This window comes from Musa acuminata, chromosome BXJ1-4 (genome assembly GCF_036884655.1).
Source record: "Musa acuminata AAA Group cultivar baxijiao chromosome BXJ1-4, Cavendish_Baxijiao_AAA, whole genome shotgun sequence".
In the NCBI taxonomy this organism is placed as follows: domain Eukaryota; kingdom Viridiplantae; phylum Streptophyta; class Magnoliopsida; order Zingiberales; family Musaceae; genus Musa; species Musa acuminata.
In genome coordinates this window covers 44732265-44750677 of record NC_088330.1, presented here as the reverse complement: position 1 = coordinate 44750677, position 18413 = coordinate 44732265, and the positions used below count along the sequence as shown (strand labels likewise).

At 40.4% G+C, this 18413-nt stretch overlaps 4 protein-coding genes across 5 annotated transcripts; 1 reads left to right on the top strand and 3 right to left on the bottom strand.

Annotated features, from left to right (window-relative positions):
- Window positions 1–554: 554 nt before the first annotated feature.
- LOC135671960 (uncharacterized) lies at window positions 555–2045 on the top strand. Its single transcript, XM_065180409.1, has 2 exons — window positions 555–884; window positions 1827–2045. The coding sequence occupies exons 1-2, from the start codon at window positions 637–639 to the stop codon at window positions 1882–1884; spliced, it is 306 nt and encodes a 101-aa protein (XP_065036481.1). The 5' UTR covers window positions 555–636; the 3' UTR covers window positions 1885–2045.
- Window positions 2046–3228: 1183 nt separating this feature from the next.
- On the bottom strand, window positions 3229–4545 carry LOC135671959 (probable histone H2A.2). The gene is made up of 2 exons (XM_065180408.1): window positions 4296–4545; window positions 3229–3694 (listed from the first exon to the last, which is right to left on the bottom strand). The coding sequence occupies exons 1-2, from the start codon at window positions 4482–4484 to the stop codon at window positions 3482–3484; spliced, it is 402 nt and encodes a 133-aa protein (XP_065036480.1). The 5' UTR covers window positions 4485–4545; the 3' UTR covers window positions 3229–3481.
- Window positions 4546–5373: 828 nt separating this feature from the next.
- LOC135671958 (sulfite exporter TauE/SafE family protein 5-like) lies at window positions 5374–11856 on the bottom strand. Of its 2 annotated transcripts, none has more exons than XM_065180405.1 (4): window positions 10923–11856; window positions 6351–6500; window positions 6117–6278; window positions 5374–5770 (listed from the first exon to the last, which is right to left on the bottom strand). In XM_065180405.1, the coding sequence occupies exons 1-4, from the start codon at window positions 11715–11717 to the stop codon at window positions 5459–5461; spliced, it is 1419 nt and encodes a 472-aa protein (XP_065036477.1). In that variant the 5' UTR covers window positions 11718–11856; the 3' UTR covers window positions 5374–5458. The 2 variants fall into 2 exon arrangements, with proteins under 2 accessions (XP_065036477.1, XP_065036479.1); XM_065180407.1 differs by having other exon boundaries at window positions 6117–6263; window positions 10923–11854.
- A 2104-nt stretch (window positions 11857–13960) lies between these two features.
- LOC103982083 (probable galacturonosyltransferase 12) lies at window positions 13961–17970 on the bottom strand. The gene is made up of 6 exons (XM_009398890.3): window positions 17582–17970; window positions 15960–16018; window positions 15679–15834; window positions 15015–15605; window positions 14586–14888; window positions 13961–14469 (listed from the first exon to the last, which is right to left on the bottom strand). Exons 1-6 carry the CDS (start codon window positions 17790–17792, stop codon window positions 14188–14190), a joined length of 1602 nt encoding a protein of 533 aa, XP_009397165.2. The 5' UTR covers window positions 17793–17970; the 3' UTR covers window positions 13961–14187.
- Between the last annotated feature and the right edge of the window lie 443 nt (window positions 17971–18413).

Below are 18413 nucleotides of genomic sequence, written 5' to 3'. Positions count from 1 at the left end.
CGTCCTTATCCATCCACCCTGGCGACTCTGGAATTGCTCCCCGTACACACAGGCTCTACTTCATCCGTGAGTGTGCTGGGGATGGAATTGGGACATGGCACCAACATGTCGGCTGCGCAGCGATGGGAAATTGAGGTAATTTGATCGGGTGGGGATGCCCCACCCGGCGTTCCACGGATTATTCCTGTGTGCGGCTCTTGGTTTTGTGCGCATGGAGTGGCTGTCCTAAACGGAAAGGGGAAACCTGATCGGATGCATCGGATTCCTTGCTGTGTGCGTGCGTGGATGGATGTACATGCTAAGCGGAATGGCTCACCATCCATCACTCGCTGAGACCTACGCCTCCTACCCCACCCACCATCGATTGATTCCAAAGAAACCAGACGTCATTACCCGACGGTCGAGAATCGGACCCTCGCGGATCTCAGGTGCTGATTACAAACAAAAACAATCCGTCCCCATGAAATTTCATGATCCAAAGGGTGGCCCGACCGACGTCGATGTCAACTCACAGTCATCCAAAGGGTTGGGTCGTTTGGTCAATATAAATCCAACGAGGAGGTCCCTATTCATACTCATCGGCCAAGCGAGAAAGGATCCACGGTGGAATACGCAATTTCCTCGACAGAGGGCGATATGAGGTTACTGGAATTCCCCTGCGGCCGGCGAGCCATACGGCCGGATAAGGAGGCGCCGGCAGCCAAGGAGTGCGAGGGCAAGCGCCGGAGGAGGGCGTCGGCGTGGCGGCCGTCGTTGGTCGTGATCTCAGAGGACGCGGCGCTGATGGGGGATAAGGCGGTGCCCAAGGGTGGCGGCGGACCGCGGAAGGCGAAAGCCCAAGCGACGCGTAGGTTTGTTCCGCGCCCCTTCAAGGACGACCATGGGTAATCAATCAGCTCTCTCTCTCTCTCTCTCGGCGTAGGAAGACAACGTTTCCCATTCCCCATAGAATCTAATTGCAGTGGGTAGCTTCTTCGAAGTTGTAGATTTTTTGTTTTCTTCCTCTCTCATCACAGTTCATACATGCAAGACGCCTTCTCTTCCTGTGTGTGTGTGTGTGTGTCCGCTTTCTCGGTTAGTAGATAACGTAGCCTCCACCGAGTGGACCAAAGGATATCTATCCTAATTGGTTAAATAGAAAATATATAAGAGAATAAATGGTTAGATTCTCTGCAAAATTTTCCTAAATTCAAGGTGGGAGACAGACCAGCAGGGAAAGGAAGGTGGGCAATCACACCTACGGTTGAAGGAAGAGAGGTTGTTGGGTCTCTGTCCGATCTTTATTACAGAATTAAATTGCGTCCCCCATTCTCATTTATTTGAACGAAAAACAATTTACGTTACTATTGGTTGGGTCTTTTATACATATCTTCGTCAGCATTTTTTTCATTATAGGTTATCTTCTCAGAGGGGAAGAAGAAGAAGAAGAAGAAGAAGAAGAAGAAGAAGAAGAAGAAGAAGAAGAAGAAGAAGAAGTAGTTAGTATTCATTATCTCTTGAGAATGAGAGGTTAAACGATTTTCGATTTATAAACGGCATTACATACTGACTGAAATCATGTTACCTATCACTGAAGTGAAAAAAATAACTAGGCACTTGCAAAAGACGGTGACCGGCGTCTAAATCTCAGTATGTTATAGCACAGTGTGACTGCTGACTTGTGGATCATCATCATCCATGGAATATTTGTGATGGTCCATATTATTGTTATAATGCATTATAACGTGTGTCATATTTTATGCTGTGATGCATGGCACCATCCATAAAACTCTGCATAACGAGTATTTACTGTTCGGACTAAGATTTCCGTGTGTGATGTGTTTCAGGCAGTATGCGGTGGCTGCGGTTGTTCCCGCTTTTGCTCCGGCGGCCTTCATTTTCTAAAGCTTCGCCCGCCATGTACATACATACATAATTAATAACGGCGGCCTTCTTCAAGATCTGCCTTGTACATATCATCATCTTTCTTTTTTTCAGTTTGAAATCTCCCACAGTTGATAAAACAGATTTATGAAACATCAGAGATCGAGGTGATTGCCGCGCAATTCATCTTTGTTGAACTCAATCACCACATAGCCTCAAATTTGTCGAATAAGCATTTGCCGTGTTCGGTGGCCGGAGAGGGGATGGATGGTAAACAATCAATCCTTTTCAGCCCAATACTTGATAAAATGCCGGACAGAAAAGTCGAATGAATATGTCCCATTCTGAAAGCCATTGCATTCCAGACGCCTAGAAGGATTCTTTTCTTTCTTTTTTTTTAGATAAAACTATATATTATTTGCTATAACGAAAAGAGGTCGACGATGGAATCGAATAGAAGACACGGTCAACTATTTGATGCCTTGCCTGCTTGCCTGCTATGGTTCGTCCCCATGCGATGATCAACAACGACAAGATCGGGTTGAACGGATGGTTGCCCAAAGTGTGCGACAGGATAAAGACCAATCGGGCAAGCCTATTGCTTGCTTTATTTATTCATCTTTACTTGCTTCGCACCTACTTACGATTTCAGCTGCACCATTTCCATACAGTGTATCCAGACTTGAATGGGTCAAGCGTTCACTGTCATTCGTGACGTGTTGTGCCACCGGAGCCTCAGTCGATAGTACATTTACTGTCGAGGGTGGAGCAACATTGGTGGACTTCTCCAATTCTAGATTTGCAACAAACCCGAGATTCATCTTGGAAGACAATATATTAAACAATAAAAAACAAATTCCAAGTAATTTTGTTTATTCGGCCTGTAATCGTTAGCCGACTTCTGAACGCAGACGAAGCACGTCGAGCTATTCCGCATGACATTCGTCGCCCGCTGCTTTTGCATTCGGGCGACCGAAGTCGCCGCCGCCGCATGAATCTTCTTCACCTCGACACACGCAGTGATCCGCATCATTTTTTTTTTGTGTGTATGAGTGGGAAAACAAACATATGATTAAGGTTCGAGTCAGGCATAATCCCTCATCGTAAGGTGCAGAAAACCCATTCTTCGATGTTACTGCACGTCAGCGATCATTAACATGCATGTGTCTCCTGGCACGAGACGATGGACGCGTAAGCTGTTCCTCCGCCAGGTAAACGGTGCTCCGCTTCCGATCCAAACCAAGCTGCCCTCTGTTAAACAGCATCAGCGATTCGCCTGCGGAATCATCCCGGTCTCATCGAGCATTGCGTCAAAGCAGGCAGACATCACGATGTGGCCTGACTAACTAATCCGACACATTCAGGAATCCGACCATTTTTGTGGAGCACACAACACCTTGGACGTACAAAGCAAGTGAAATCAGACATCGGCACGCCGCTATGTACACGGTATTTCCCGCTCCAAGCCGCTACCCGATTCCTAAGCAATCATCTTCTGAGAGATCTTCTGAGAGTAAGACACTTAATTAGAGAGAGCACGTCGTTGATCGGTCACCGTGACGGAGCAGGCCGGCAGCCGCCCCTTTTTCCTTTTTTAGAAATCTTCCAGCAACGAGGCTTAGCTCTCGTCATCGCCGGCGGCGGAGTGCTTGGAGGTCTTCTTGGGGAGTAGCAGATTGTGGATGTTGGGCATCACGCCGCCGCTGGCGATGGTGACGGAGCCCAGCAGCTTCGTCAGCTCGTCGTCGTTCCGCACCGCCAACTGGATGTGGCGGGGCACGATCCGAGTCTTCTTATTGTCCCGCGCTGCATTGCCCGCCAGCTCCAACACCTAAACATGCCCACCACCATCCACATGCACTCGGTGATTGCTAATTAACCAACTCCTTACAACAAAAGAATGAGTATAGAAGAAAAGACAGTAACCCAAAGTTGCTTGCGCAAAGTAATTGGACGTAAAGAAAGAGAGATTTCATATATGCATGTCAAACAAAGAGTTCCAAAAGTGTCAGCAACTAATGCTCAAAAGAAAACACAAAAAAGAGAGGGAAAAAAAAGTATCGGTCTTCGTCTTGTGGGGAAAAAAAAAAAACTACACTTGTGGAAAAATAACGAAAAATCAGCTACACTTATGGAAAAATTTTAAAAAACACTACACTCGACAAACATCCTAATTTTCTCGAAAACGAATTATTAAAAAAAGAATCTTGTTTAATTCAACGAATTGCAAAAAACAAATCTAAACACAGTGGGTTACCGACCTTAAAGTCACCGAAGAAAATAAAAAGAAACGTAAATTGATCCCAATCTTTCCCCCTTTTTTTTTTTTTTTTCTTTTTTGTTGCATACCACCCGTGTGACGATATAGATGGATGGGAGATCAATATGGCCATATGAGAATAGAAGAAAGACAGATCCAAAGAGACACAAACCTCAGCAGCAAGATACTCGAGAACGGCGGCGAGGTAGACGGGGGCACCGGCGCCGACTCGCTCGGCGTACTTGCCGGCCTTCAAGAACCGCGCAATCCGGCCAACCGGGAACTGGAGGCCAGCCTTGCTACTCCTCGACGTCCCCTTCTTCGCCGCACCCGAGGCTAACGTCTTCCCTCTTCCCGCCATCGCTCTTCAAAACTCGAATCGGACAAAGAGAGAGAACGCACTCGATCTAGTGAGAGCGAACGGATGGTTCGACCAGCGCACATTTATATAGCGCACCGACGGGGGATGCGAGTCCAATGACGTAGGAGCACACGGATTAATGCGGAGGGCCGTCGGATCTGCAGACGAATGGACGACCAGGATCGATGCTGCTATCTTCCTCAAGGACGGTGGTGATCTCCACACTGTTGGTTGCAGCCGCTATTGCTTCTAGCGTCGGCCCTACAGGTTCGGCTATAGGCTCCGTTCATGCGTCTGTTACTCATTTGAATTTTAGTCGATGTGGCTGCATCAGGAACTCGAATCAAACCTGAACTTGTCACAGATCTACTAGCATCAAAGAGATGACGGATTCGATAATGATCCTTCGTCAGGGGGGTGTATCTGATAAAGATCTCATACCGTATTCTTATGATTATTTGTGTCTCCTATGATGGTACGACTAGAAAGTTGTACTAATTCGATTAGATTTTGGATCGTAATCAAAGGACGATGACTATTTGAAGGTGTTGATTAGATAGAATACGGTACACTGTTCTTCTGTACCATTGCATCTATTATCCTTCCGGTTGCTGAATAGTCTCCTTTATCATATGTCACCGATGCATTTATTTTCACAATTTTGCAGTTAAAATGTGCATGCATGCTCGATTAACTTTAATCTGCAATCTCCCAAAGATTCGGTGACTTGAGTTCCACAGAGAAAATGAACAAATTTTCCTTGTAATTAATTAATCAACACACTCGTGTTTGATTCTTTTCTTTTTTTTTTAATATTTGAAGTTTTCGAGCTTATTAACCTTCTTTATTATGAAACAAGTGTAAAAAAAAAGAAAAAAACCCAGGGTGCTAAAGAAAAGAGCTTAAACCCAGGACAGTACTGCTCAAAGTTTGGGTTTAACATGGTAATTAGCAGAGCCGAGGTCTGTGCAAACCTAGCATGGTGGTCTGAAGCCCATGTACTTTCCGCTCGTGTACTCTTTCCATACATCGGCCGTGCCATAGCAAACTACGGTGATGGTGCTGAGTGACATCACCGCAGTGACTGTGAACACGGTAAGAGACACTCTGCCGCCTGACTTCACTATGATTCTTTTCATGACCACCAATCCAGTAGCTGAAGCTACGAAGCACAGCGCTGCGTAAACCGAAGCTCGACCGATTCCCGTCATGCCCAGGATTACATACTGAAGGGCGGTCATCGAGGCCGAGAACATCACCATGAAAGTGCTCGTTGCTGCTGCAGTCTACCAAAAGAGCCAGGGAGTGTGTTAGCGGACAATCCAACAACACTCGTCCGGTGACGATAAAACATAGAAACGTGTGTATATTTCAAACTCATAGCTGAAGTATCCGTTTATGCCTTGGGCTACTACTTGTAACTTGGAATGGCAAATAAAGTTGCATTTTCCTTAAGCAAAAATCAGATAAAAGTCCTCAATTGCCGCTGGTATAAAAAAGATACCCAAAAAGAATCTTCTGCATGATTCTACTTAGCTTTTAAGAGAATCCTTCAGGACGTAGCTTTAGCTGCCACGTTTTTAAAGCCACTGGTTTGCTTAGACCGGGAAAAGTCCAGAAAACAAGTCTCACCTGAGGAGCTATCCCAATCTGAAGAAGCACGGGGTTCAGGAGCAATCCTCCACCAATGCCAAAGAGGCCACTCAAAGCCCCTGCTGATAGTGCCGCCGATGGAAAGACAAACATGGGAAGTGCCGCCATCCCTGTTCCTGCTTTGTCCTGGGATAAAATAGGCTGCGAACTCGTTAGATGATCCGTGGACGAGTCGATTCCCAAATTAGATCCATGCCAGTCCAGTCGACTCACCTCGCCTTCTTCTTGCTGACGACAATTCTTCTTCTTCTTCTTCTTATTTTTCTCATACAGAACATATAACGTGAAAGCAATTGACAGAGGAACCTGAGAAAATGTGATCGACCAATAGGCAACTCCACATGGTTTTAAGTTCATTGCACCCTGAGAAGAACAATCGAAGTTCACAAAGTGTGCAACTTATGTCTATAAAATATAGGATGAGCCAAGGACTGAGAGTTCTTTGAAGCTTTGTATATGCTCATCATTTACCTGGTAATCAAAAGAAGCAGCTTTCTATTTTATAGAATACAAGAAAGTAAGCACTGGTGGTACTTTATAGATTCAAATCATTCATCACCAAAAACAAAAACAAAAAAAAAGCATTTTATATCTATAGGTTACTAATTAACATCTGAGTCAGCTTCACGCTGTCGACGTCTGTCCCAGTGCGAGAACGAAGACCTACACCCTTTCGACGTGATCATTTTTACTTGTTTTATATGGTCACCGTACTTGTCTTACTAGGCTCATTCAGGCTCAGCTAATCAGGCGCCCAAAGCTAAAAACAGAGGAATGAGATGATCATTGAATTTGTTTGTTTACTTTTTCTTTTTTTTTTTGCCTTTGGCCTCATCCCACAACTTCTACGATGAAGAGACTATGGCCACAAGAATGGTACCAATTAGATCAATATAAATATAATTAAATTATGATTATGATTATTGATCAATAAAAATAAAGTTCACTTATTATAGAATTATTTAGGAGATGATTTTGATAAATTTTTTTTTAATTACTATCTAGATCCTCTACTCTTGCATGTAAAAGGATAGGATATTCGATAGATAAAACATCAGAAATTGAGATTATAAATATATTCTTAATCTCTCTTAGTTCCTATTCCATTGCTCATAGTGATCACATGAAAAATAGGAAGAATTGAGAAGACAAATCTAGTTCTCTTTATAGATCGATATTGTTATTTCTTTCAAATCGGATAACGATGCTTTTGCAGATTAAAAAATAGGTATTTAGAATGATAACGAAAGGTACACACTCATAATATTTGATCTATGATTATTTGATTTTAATTTATAGTATTAAAATTTTTCATATAATAGTATAATAATAGTTTTTATGCTAACAATCAGTATATGAGTTATCTTTGAAATCTAAATATTTTAGATCATAAAAGTATATCATATGTATTTTATATTTAGATCTATATTTGAAATGTTGTGATGCCGTTATTATGTTGGTTGGCATTGCTATTACCTACAATGATAGGATTTGAGTCCAACATCGATTGATTTAGACCTAATTTGGTAAGAGTTTAATTTTTAATCGATTTTGGCCTTAGTCAAATTTTATTTTGATCGAATCTTGATTTTGACTAATTTTGACTTCAGTCAACTCTAATTTTGACTGATCTAATTGAGTTAATGTTTGACTCAAATCTATGAGCTCATTTTGGGTAACTCAATTTTAGACTTTTCCAATTAAAGAAGGTTAACTAGTCTAATTTAAGGTTCCATACAAAATTTTAGAAAACCCTATAAATTATTATTTTCTTTTATAATTTTCTCATATGAAATATTGGTATTTTTTTATTATTTTATTGTAATATTTAAATTTTAATTATTAATTTTGAATATTTATGTGGTTATTCATATTCATATTAAAAATTTATAAAATAATATTTATTTTTATATAAAGATATGATTTATGTTTTATCATGATTATAATTATCATATGAGTTTTTATATTAATTAATATTTAATTATTATTATGATTATTATTTTATTAATATTGAACTACTTGTATAGGAACATATTGAAGAAAAATTATTAAATATTATTTATAATTAATTTTCTTAAGTTTTATATGACTTGTAGTCATCAAAGTGATATAAAATGATAAGCTTTTGGAATATAAATTATAACAAATATTTTATCATTTACATGACATTTAAAATATATTTTATATTCTTATATTAATCTTATAGTTGCTAAAGTGGTTTGAACTAATAAATTTATAAAATTATATTATAAAATTAGTCTTAAATGATATTAATAAGCATAATATTCATAATGACATTCATAATTAGGAGATTTAGATCATTCTTAAGAATTATCTATTTAGAATAATTATGTGATAAAGTAGAATTCAATTATTTTAAATATTCTTATAGTTAAAGGTTGTATACTCAAGGATAGTAATACTATTCTATAAAAGAAGATATCAATCTTTTATAATTGTAAAATCTTGTGTGAACATTAAATATATTAATATTTTATCCAAAGATGAAATAGAGATTATATTAATGATTTAATCTTTATTAAAAAAATTAAAAAATTAACTAACAAAGCTATAATGTTAAAAAAAAAATAGACATGGTAAGTCTTTCTCATGCAATTTATTTTTAATTCTCTTCGTTCTTAGTTTATCTCATTTAAAGTTCATTACAATATAAATAAAACTTAAATGAGTTGACTAGTATATAAAAGAATTAAGATTAAAATAAGAAAGGTCTGTGATATTCTTAATACCATTGAATCTCAGATGATGACAAAATTAATTAAACAAATTGATGAGGATAAATAACAAGATAACAATTATAATCTTGTAGAATAATCATAATCCATATTTTTTAGAAGATTTTAAAGAGAAAAGAAGCTAATCATTTTTATTATTATATGATATGTATAAAAAAATCAAACAAGAATCAAAATAATCCCTTATTATTTTCATAAGCAATGAGAAGTGATGATTTAAAAAAATGATATAATGTAATAAAAGAAAAGTCAAAATTAATGAACCAAAATGATGTCTGATAATCATTAAATTATCTAATAATTATAAAAGAGTCTATTATAAATTAATCTTAAGACTGAACATAATTTAAAAAAATAATATTGAATGATATAAAATCAGACTTATGATCAAATATTTTATTCATAAAAAAGACATGAACTATAACGAGATATTTTTTTAGTTCTTAAATAAACTCGTTAACAATCATCATGATATTAGTAGCCTATTATGATATTAAGTTATATCATATAAATGTAAAAATAAGTTTTTCGAATGAGGATCTAGGTGAAAATTTTACATGAAACAACCTAAAGGAATCGTAGAGAAATGAAAGAAAATTTTGGCTTGCAAACTTAGAAAAATCATTTGTAACCTTAAATAAGGTTATAGTTAATAATTTTCATAATATCATTACTTCCTTTAGAGTTAAAAAAATATATTATTGATCAATATTTATATTTGAATATCAACGAGAACAAATTTATTGTACTATTTGTGGATGATGTTTCTTATCAAAAATTTTAAAATGATTGATATAAATGAGATAACTTATGTTATTGGCATTAAGATATTTATGAAGATATCTCAAATATTATTAAAACTATCTCAGAAAGGATATATTAATCGAGTATTAAAGAGATTTAGTATTTAACTTTGTTTAGCTAATAATATACATTATCATAGGTGAAAATTTTAGTTAAAACTAGTGTCCTAAGATTAACTTGGAAAAGAATCAAATAAAAATATTTCTTATGAATATGCAATTTGAAATCTATTATATATTTAAGTTTATACCAAACCAAATATCAATTTTACAATAAGAAATACTAGGTGGATATTAGAGTTACTCATAAATGAAACATTTGAAGGCTACCAATAAAATAATAAGATGTCAGTAAAAGATGAAGTATTATATACTCACATACAAGAGATTATATCAGTTTAAAATGATAAGATTTTCATATACTGATTTTATAAATTACCTTGATAGTAAGAAATATATTTTATGATTTATATTTATATTATCTCGAGGGAAAATTTTTAAGAATAATATAATATAAATTATATTATCAAAAATAGAAACTGATATCATAGTATGCTTTGAGGCCACTAATCAAGATTTATAACTGTAAAATTTTATCTTGCACTTGGTGTAGTTAGATTCGATTGCTAAGTTGCTAACGATACTTTATGACATATCACAGTAAATTTTTTTCTAAAAATAGCAAGTATTTTAGCAAATCTAAGTATTTTATAGTTAGAGAAATAGTTGAACAATGTTAATTTGAAAATTTGAATTCTACTATATTGATTGCTAATTCATTTCCTAAGGCCTTACATCCCATGCTTTCATGATTGAGCTCATGAGCAACCTATAAAACATATGGTGATATATATATTTAAATAATTATTATAATTGATATTTTTTATTTATATAATTAAAATTATATATATATATTATGATTGATGTGATGATATTATTATATGGGTTAGTATTATATTAAAAAATACTACTAATATTATGATATACAGAGAAGAGTTTGACATTGATGACATATAATTATTATGACTCAGATTACTAATTTGATTTAACGGAGTATAATTGTATTTGTTAGACTTATGACTTATTTTATAAAATTCATGATCATATATAAAATATTTTTAAAAAATATTATGAATGATATCAAAAGATACATAATCATAATATTTGATTATTAATTTTTTTTTTTTTTTTTTTTTAAGATTTTCTATGTTCAGGTATAAACTTACCTTGCCATGCTTGCCTCCTATGAGAAGATGCAGAAGGAAAAATAAGGCCCACACCATCGCCAAAACCACCGTATCCTCCCAAGGGAACCTCATCATCCTGCCCTCGGGCGCACCGCCCAGGAGAGCCTCTTCCACGCCTTCATTCGCACCCTCTGCACCTCCATTCCCCTCCCATCCGCAACCATCACTTCGTTCCATCTCTTGGGTCTCAGCGTTCCAGCACCTAAGCCCAGCCTTGCATGTCCTGTAAGTCGAGCATGCAAGGAAGACGGCAAATAGGACGACAATGAGCCACTCCGGGAACATGATGTTACAGATGACCCCCAGGCTGACCCCTGCCAGCATACTGGGTTGCGAGAGGAGGGCAATGTCATAATTGATCAAAGGCTTTTTGGCTGCTTCCGGGCCATGGTTAGTGAGGATGACGTTGTACAGAACATTGGCTAAGGAACCCCCTGTGACCATGAAAGCCGAGTAAGTGGTGGCTACCTTCAGGTCTAGTCCGGCCACCAGATTGAGGATGGGGAGGAACAAAGAACCGCCACTGACACCTCCTGCACTCGAAACAGAGGCAGCGATGAAGCAGAGAACACAGGAGATGATAGTGTGGTAGCCCAGGCTTGCCTCCCTTTGTATGGACTCCTTCCAGCGATCTCTTAGGTTCAGGAGGAGCTCTATGCTGTGGAGCTGAGACGTGGACTCGGTGGCTCCTGCAACGGAGAGGCGGGTTGAGGTGAGGACGGTCAGTGGGAGGAGGAGCAGTACACATTGGAGAAGGAATAGGGAGTCGTTCATGGGGCGGGTCAGGTGGATATAAGACTGCTGTGAGTTACGACAGAGAAGAGTTCCTTCCTCGAGAGGATGAGGAGGCGGCCTGTTTCAACACCATGGATCACATGAATGCCTCATGGTATAATCCTACGTTTGCAGTAGAATTTAAGAACGTCGGCAACTTTTGTGAAGATAAAGCTCATCTCTCTCTCTCTCTCTCTCTCTCTTGGCTTTTTTCTGTGTGGCCAAGTCACGCTAGTGTCTCATCCTAGCAGCAACGACGTGGATTCACCGCCAAACCTTGTTGATATTAGAAAAGGGTTGTGTTTGCGTTCCGTTGGCTGTCGAAATGTCAGAATAATGCTTTCTTCTGTTTTCTTTTGTCGATGTCTTTGTTGGGTTGGGAGGGGGGCCATGATTCTTCTTTTTTATTTTGGACGCTTCCGTTGATGGGTGGGAATCGTACTCGGTAAAAGTCGCTAGCTATCTACGACTGATGGACACACCCACTACTCGGTGTCTCGATCACCTTTCCCCTCTGAAAACGTGAAGCTTTGTTGATTCCATCGAAGGCAGTAGATGCGTGGCCCAGGTTTCGGAGAGGAAACTACACCTCTCGTCAGCCAGCCATGCAAATCCAAATCGAAATCCATACCCACCCTACTTAACTTGGAAGCTCAAAGTTTGGAAACCTAATCCTACTCATTTGGATTGACTGAGCCACCTGGCGTTGCTTAATTTTAGTAATCACGCATCCAAGTGGAGGGCGTCTCCCGTGTTTCCATCGGGCCCACACATACAGAGCCTCCCGCCCATTGATCGGGCCTCCGAGCGCACTGATGACAGCTCCTGCACTGAATCAATGTTGATGTACACCAGTTTTACAGGATAGCTAAGACCGCGAATCCAAATAGTGGTCTCATGGAAACGCTTTGCAGGGAAAACAATTGTGGCTTCAGGGTCGAACGGAAATTGGTATACCAAGGAGGAAACTACAGTTCACCGTTGATGTCATGCTGACCCAGTGGTTCAATTTAAACGCGTGCAATCCCCGCAGCAAGCCACCCTCTTCAGGTACACATAATTAAGTCGTCTACAGTTGAACCTCTTCGCTCCTGCGACTCTGGTACTCTCCAACACATGAAGAATGGCATGAGGCAACAATTAAGTGCCTTCCCTATATTATTAGCTAGCAGCTTCAAACTCCTTGGATGCATGTGTGGATGAGTTTTATTTAGCTCTGCTCTTGTTGGCATAAAATTCATATCATGTCTTATCTAATGACTCGAAAGCTTCTAGATGGAATCATACTGATTAATATAACTTAACATCATAATTTTGGAACGTAAAACGCTGATCACACTTGATAAAACTGGATCGACGCATCCCTTGTAGCATGTCATTTCTTCCTCTGAAAATGTAACAAGATGGGCAGTCAATTTAATGTAGCCTATCATGTCTTATCTAATCACTTGATACGCTTCCTATAATTTAGCGAACTACACAGTATGTGGGGAGCTGAAGCTTCCACCCTGCCGTACTCGACCTTTTTTTTGATAGCCTTCCGATGGAAGAAGGGTAATGAAAGTTGGTTTATTTTCTTGGGGAAAATAAAAATCCACATAAATTATTCCTCATGTTGGGAATTACCTCCTGATCTGATGTATTCTGAAATAGGTTCTGCGCTGCATCACGTTATCACGATATCAACCCGCGTGATATCAGCGATCTAGTTTATACGTTTCGAACGATGCAATCTATTTGAAACGATGGCATCCGTTCCTGGGAGCAGTGGTCTCGATGGACTGTCTCTTAGGAAACAGAAGAGGATAAACTTGATTGGTTAGCAAAACCAAATGAGTTGCAAGCAATAAATATTAGGAAAAGTTACACAGTTAAATAGTGATGCCTTGAGCGGCGACTTGCATCGTGCTACAAAAGCCTCAGCAATTGGCTCCGTCGGTCAAGAAAGACGATGATGGGAGAGAGAAAGGGCTTGCAACTTCAGCATATGCACAGACACGCATCCCGCTCGAGTTCGCCATCTCCGTCCGTGCGATAAGGAAGCGATCATGTTGGAAAACAAGAGAACAATTCGGTGGCAAGTTCACTTACCACCCAAGAGACGGAGATCCGAGAGTGGCAGGCATCGTCCAGGTTGGTTCAATGTACAAGAGAACAATTGTAGGTTCCTTCTCGCCCATAGTTCAAATGATGGTATTAAGACCCCCTGACATTTCTCTTTATTCCTTTCGGACACAAACTCATGAAAACAATAAATGCATCATTCATTCATGATCCAGAATCGTATCGACAGATCCCCAAAATCTTTCCTAGACGAGGAAAAAGGAGGCATGCAGGACTCTGACTATTACACTTGCTTGGCTTCCTACATCAGCTTGCAAGTCTCTGAGCGCATCGAACAAATTTTGCCCTTCCTCATGCTCGATTCCTTGCGGTCATTGCAGTGATAGTTTCGCCAGGTCCATCCCCGTTAAGCTCTGATGTTACAAGCTCTGATTAACTTGTCCGACAAATTCAGGTACTTGGCCCACAGAGGTCTGATTTCTGGGAATGCTATGTCCAACCAAGGCTTAGCTCTGCCGTTGAAATGAATCACAGCTGCTTTCTCTGCATCCTCCACCGTAGTATTTTCTTGGTAGCCAAGACCCAACATGTGCCAGTAAGGATCAATGACATGGACATGACCATGGAAGGCTATTAAGCCTGGAGGTAGAGTCCCCAACTGCCAAAGACTCAAATCTGATTCCAAGTTCTATGTGGGATGAAGAGGAAGAGAAAACAGGGTAAGGGATGAGGCCAAGACAGGAAATAACAAAAAATTAACTCACAGCAGCAACTGCTGGATGCTTTGACAACTTGTAAACGTACCATCTGTAGCCAGTGGTAATAAGTGACACTGATGTTGGTCTTCCTCCACGCCTCTAGATCGAAGACATTCATGCCATATGCCCAAGCACACTCATCCGGTTGGAAATTTTTAGATATTAGCGGATGAGAGAAGTTCAAATAGTGCTTCAATCTCTTTGACATCACAAATTTATCCGCGCCCCTGCATGTCTCCACCGCGCCATTTACTTTGCCTTGTAGATCAATGTCCCATAATGGCGAAAGATCGGCTTGGACGACGACGTCATCATCGAGAAACACGACCTTGTTAAGGCTAGGAAACAACTGCAGTATGCCGGGAATGCCAATCGTCAAAGGTTGCTCCATCTCGGGCAGAACTCAGCATGAGAAGCATGTAATGTAATATGTAATGACACCTCATCTCAAACTCAAAACTCTGCTAAAGCTCACCTCAGGCAGATGGATTCTTATATGGTTCATGACAGAGTGATACTTGGGGCTCAAAGCCTGCAGCTTGGCCGCCACGATGATGGGTTTCTCGCTAACGTTTGCGACGATCGCCGAGGATCCTCCCCGGAAGTGCGACCGAGCAGCCCGGTCCTTCTCCATGGCCTCCATCACCGGGACCCTCCCCCTGGTGAACCAGTCGAAGTGGTGCAGCGCCTTCACCTCCACGACCGCGGGGGCCAGCGGGTGCAGCGAGAACCAGGCCTGCATGGGCGCGTATGTCTTGCGGTCCGTGATCACGTGCAGCACCACCGAGCCCGGGAGGAGGGCGTTGGCCACGAGGGAGGCGGCCACCACCGCGGCGGCGAGCACGTTGTCGGAGGCTAGGACGAAGTGGTACAGCTCGGGGTCCACCAGGGCAGGGACCCGCTCCGGGGCCGGCAGCTGATGACGGGCCCCGACGTTGGTGGAGTGCTCCTGGGCCAGCCGGAGGGCCAGGCAATGGAGCGGCTTGGGGATGCTGCTGGACGCCACGTGGCGGTACAGGTACTCCTGTATCTTGGCCACCCTCGTCTTTTGGTCCAACATCGAGACCTGCAGGCAACGGTCAACGGTGGCGGTCAACACTCCAAGTCCCAAACATTGCTCTTGGGCAAGCAGCACCCACCATTGCTCTGAGCCGCAAGGCAAACGTTTTGGCATCGGTTCTGTCGCTCTTCATCTCTTCAATGAATTCCTCCAACGTCTGCGGTACATCCGACCCAGCCGTCGGTTCGTCCGGCTCGGCTCCTTCCAACACCCGATAAATCTCCTCTGGAACAGTCTGCGAGACCATGTGGTTGTCAATTTTTTGTTTTTACGAGCAGTCAGGTTCTTTGTCTATTCATTTGTTTAGTGTCGGATGCTTGAAATTAAAGCTAAGTTCGTTTCAAGGCAACCGAAGCGTACCACTGAGGCTGAGTCCGGCCGCCTCCACATTCTTGGACCCAATCTCTTGCCTATGCATCCTGAGACAGCCAACAATCAGAGTACATGGAGGACAAGTATTCTAAGGGAGATAACACGAGAAAAAATTAGCTTATTTTTGTTTTATTGTCTCTTCTTCTTTTTGCATAGGTGGAAAGAAGAAGGCTAAAGTAAATCCGGAATCCGGGCGACACTTGAAACAACAGTTCATCATTCGCTTTATACCACCGCATCGATTTATAACTCCAAATATACCGAACCAGCCTTTTCAGCTGCCGTGTCCTCTTCACCCCCCACCGTTCATCATCCACAGGGGAAACGAGGAGCCTAATCTAATCACGGTACTTGCCTTTTTTTGTTTTTTTGCCTTGGTTCTTCTTTTGGTCGAACGGACGTCTTTTAGATTGGATGCATGCTACAGATTCAGCTTATGACAGGGCAGCTACCTTGTTCAGTAAATCGTGATCTTTAGTTGGTGGTGTGATGAATCACAGGTCCCCATCTGCCGCCTGTCCAACTGCTCTGAAAGTTAGACATGAACAAATTGATTTTTTTTTTTTTTTACTGCCTTTGATTAGCACACATTCTAACTTTTTAGGAATATAAGCTAAACATGTTCATTATATTCCTACGGATTAATTTGCTGGAGTATGAAGATCATTACACCAACCAACATTTCAACTCTCCAAGTTTCTAGCTTATTACTCCATCGAGTTATCTAACTTTGTTCGGGAATATTGTTTAACTGATCTTATAATATATCTTATTCCTTTTCCTTTTTCTGTTTTCTCATTTCACCAACTGTATATGGTAAAGAACTAAATAAATAGCTGAGAACATCATCTTTAGGTCATTCATCTAGCAATGCGCAATGCAATTGGCTGTTGCATTTTGCAAGTCCTCACTGAACAAACGTAGGTCAGTGTCTTCTGAATCCGATCGATAGAAAAGCAGTTGTCAAAAAGCACTAATACAGCATTTCCACATCTCTCTCTCTCTCTCTCTCTCTCTCTCTCTCTATATATATATATATATATATATATATATATATATATATATATATACAGTTGTCACGATGACGGCATTCGTTGTTTCCTATGCGCCTCGCACATAACCAAGGCACTGGCACCGACGATATGCACAGCCAATTATATGGCATAATGATGACAAGTATATAACAAAAGTATAATAATAGGAACTTCAAGATGAAAGGTTTGAGGACTTATCTAAACAATGACAAGAGCCAATTATAGAGCATAATGACAACAAGTATATGACACAAGTATAATAATAGGAACTTCAATGAAGATGAAAGGTTTAAGGGCTTATCTAGCCAATGACAAGAAACTTTTACGACTCAGTAGAGCGTCATTACGAAAGGACCAATACGTGATATATATATATATATATATATATATATATATATATATATATATATATATATATATATATATATATATATATATATATATATATCCAGCCATGTCCAAAAATAAAAAAAAATAAAAACACTACATTACTTACCATCTCATTGTAATACGTAAGGCAGAGAATTAAGAAAGAAGAGATGAGAGGAGCATCATCAGCAAGATCAATGACGCTACCTAAAGAAGAGCACTGGGTCTCTCCCTCGATGGTATCCATTGCCGTCAATACAAAGATGAACCTGAGCAAGAACGTCATGAAGAGAAGGGAGTAGATGACCATCTTGTATGAAAGCCTCCGGGATGTAACCTTAAATTTGATGAATTCCCTCACCCCCTTCCCCGGGAACACTGTGACGTGCCTCATGCTGGGCGATATGTGGAGCTGCATAGTAACTCCAAAATAAAATGAAATCTGGTACCGATCGGTCGATCACCAAATGCTGGGCTGGTTCCTCTCGGGACAACCAGGAGTCGTATCGAGAGAGCACGGTAGAAGAAGAGGCGTTCCCCGGGACTGTAATAGGAGACCAGACCAGACCAGTTCTGGTGTCAAGGTTGCTATCGACCACCTACCATCGCTTAACATTTGGGTTATTGATCCTCCTGCCTTTGTAGTGTGCAAAGAACCCGTAATGGGGGAGTTGTTGGAGAAAGGGACGGAGGTTGAGGGCGCGAGCGGCCATGAAGAGTGGTGGTTTGGTGGGGTTGTTTTACGTATGAAACTTGTTGCTATTCTCTGATGACCAAATTATTAGTTTATTTATTAATTTAATTTACTTGCTTTCCAAGCATAGGAGGCAGAATAGATGAGAAGCTGCTGTCCATGTTTTGATAATGTGTCATTCTTGCTTCCTTTTAACTTCAAATAAAGGAGGAGAAATTAAGTAACCAAAGCCCGATCCTTGAGAACAGACGGGGACCGTCCAACCATAGTTTTTTTCTTTCTTTCTTTTTCCTTCGACAACCCCACTCTGGTTTGACTTCAATTTAATCAGTGCAATCCCCCGAG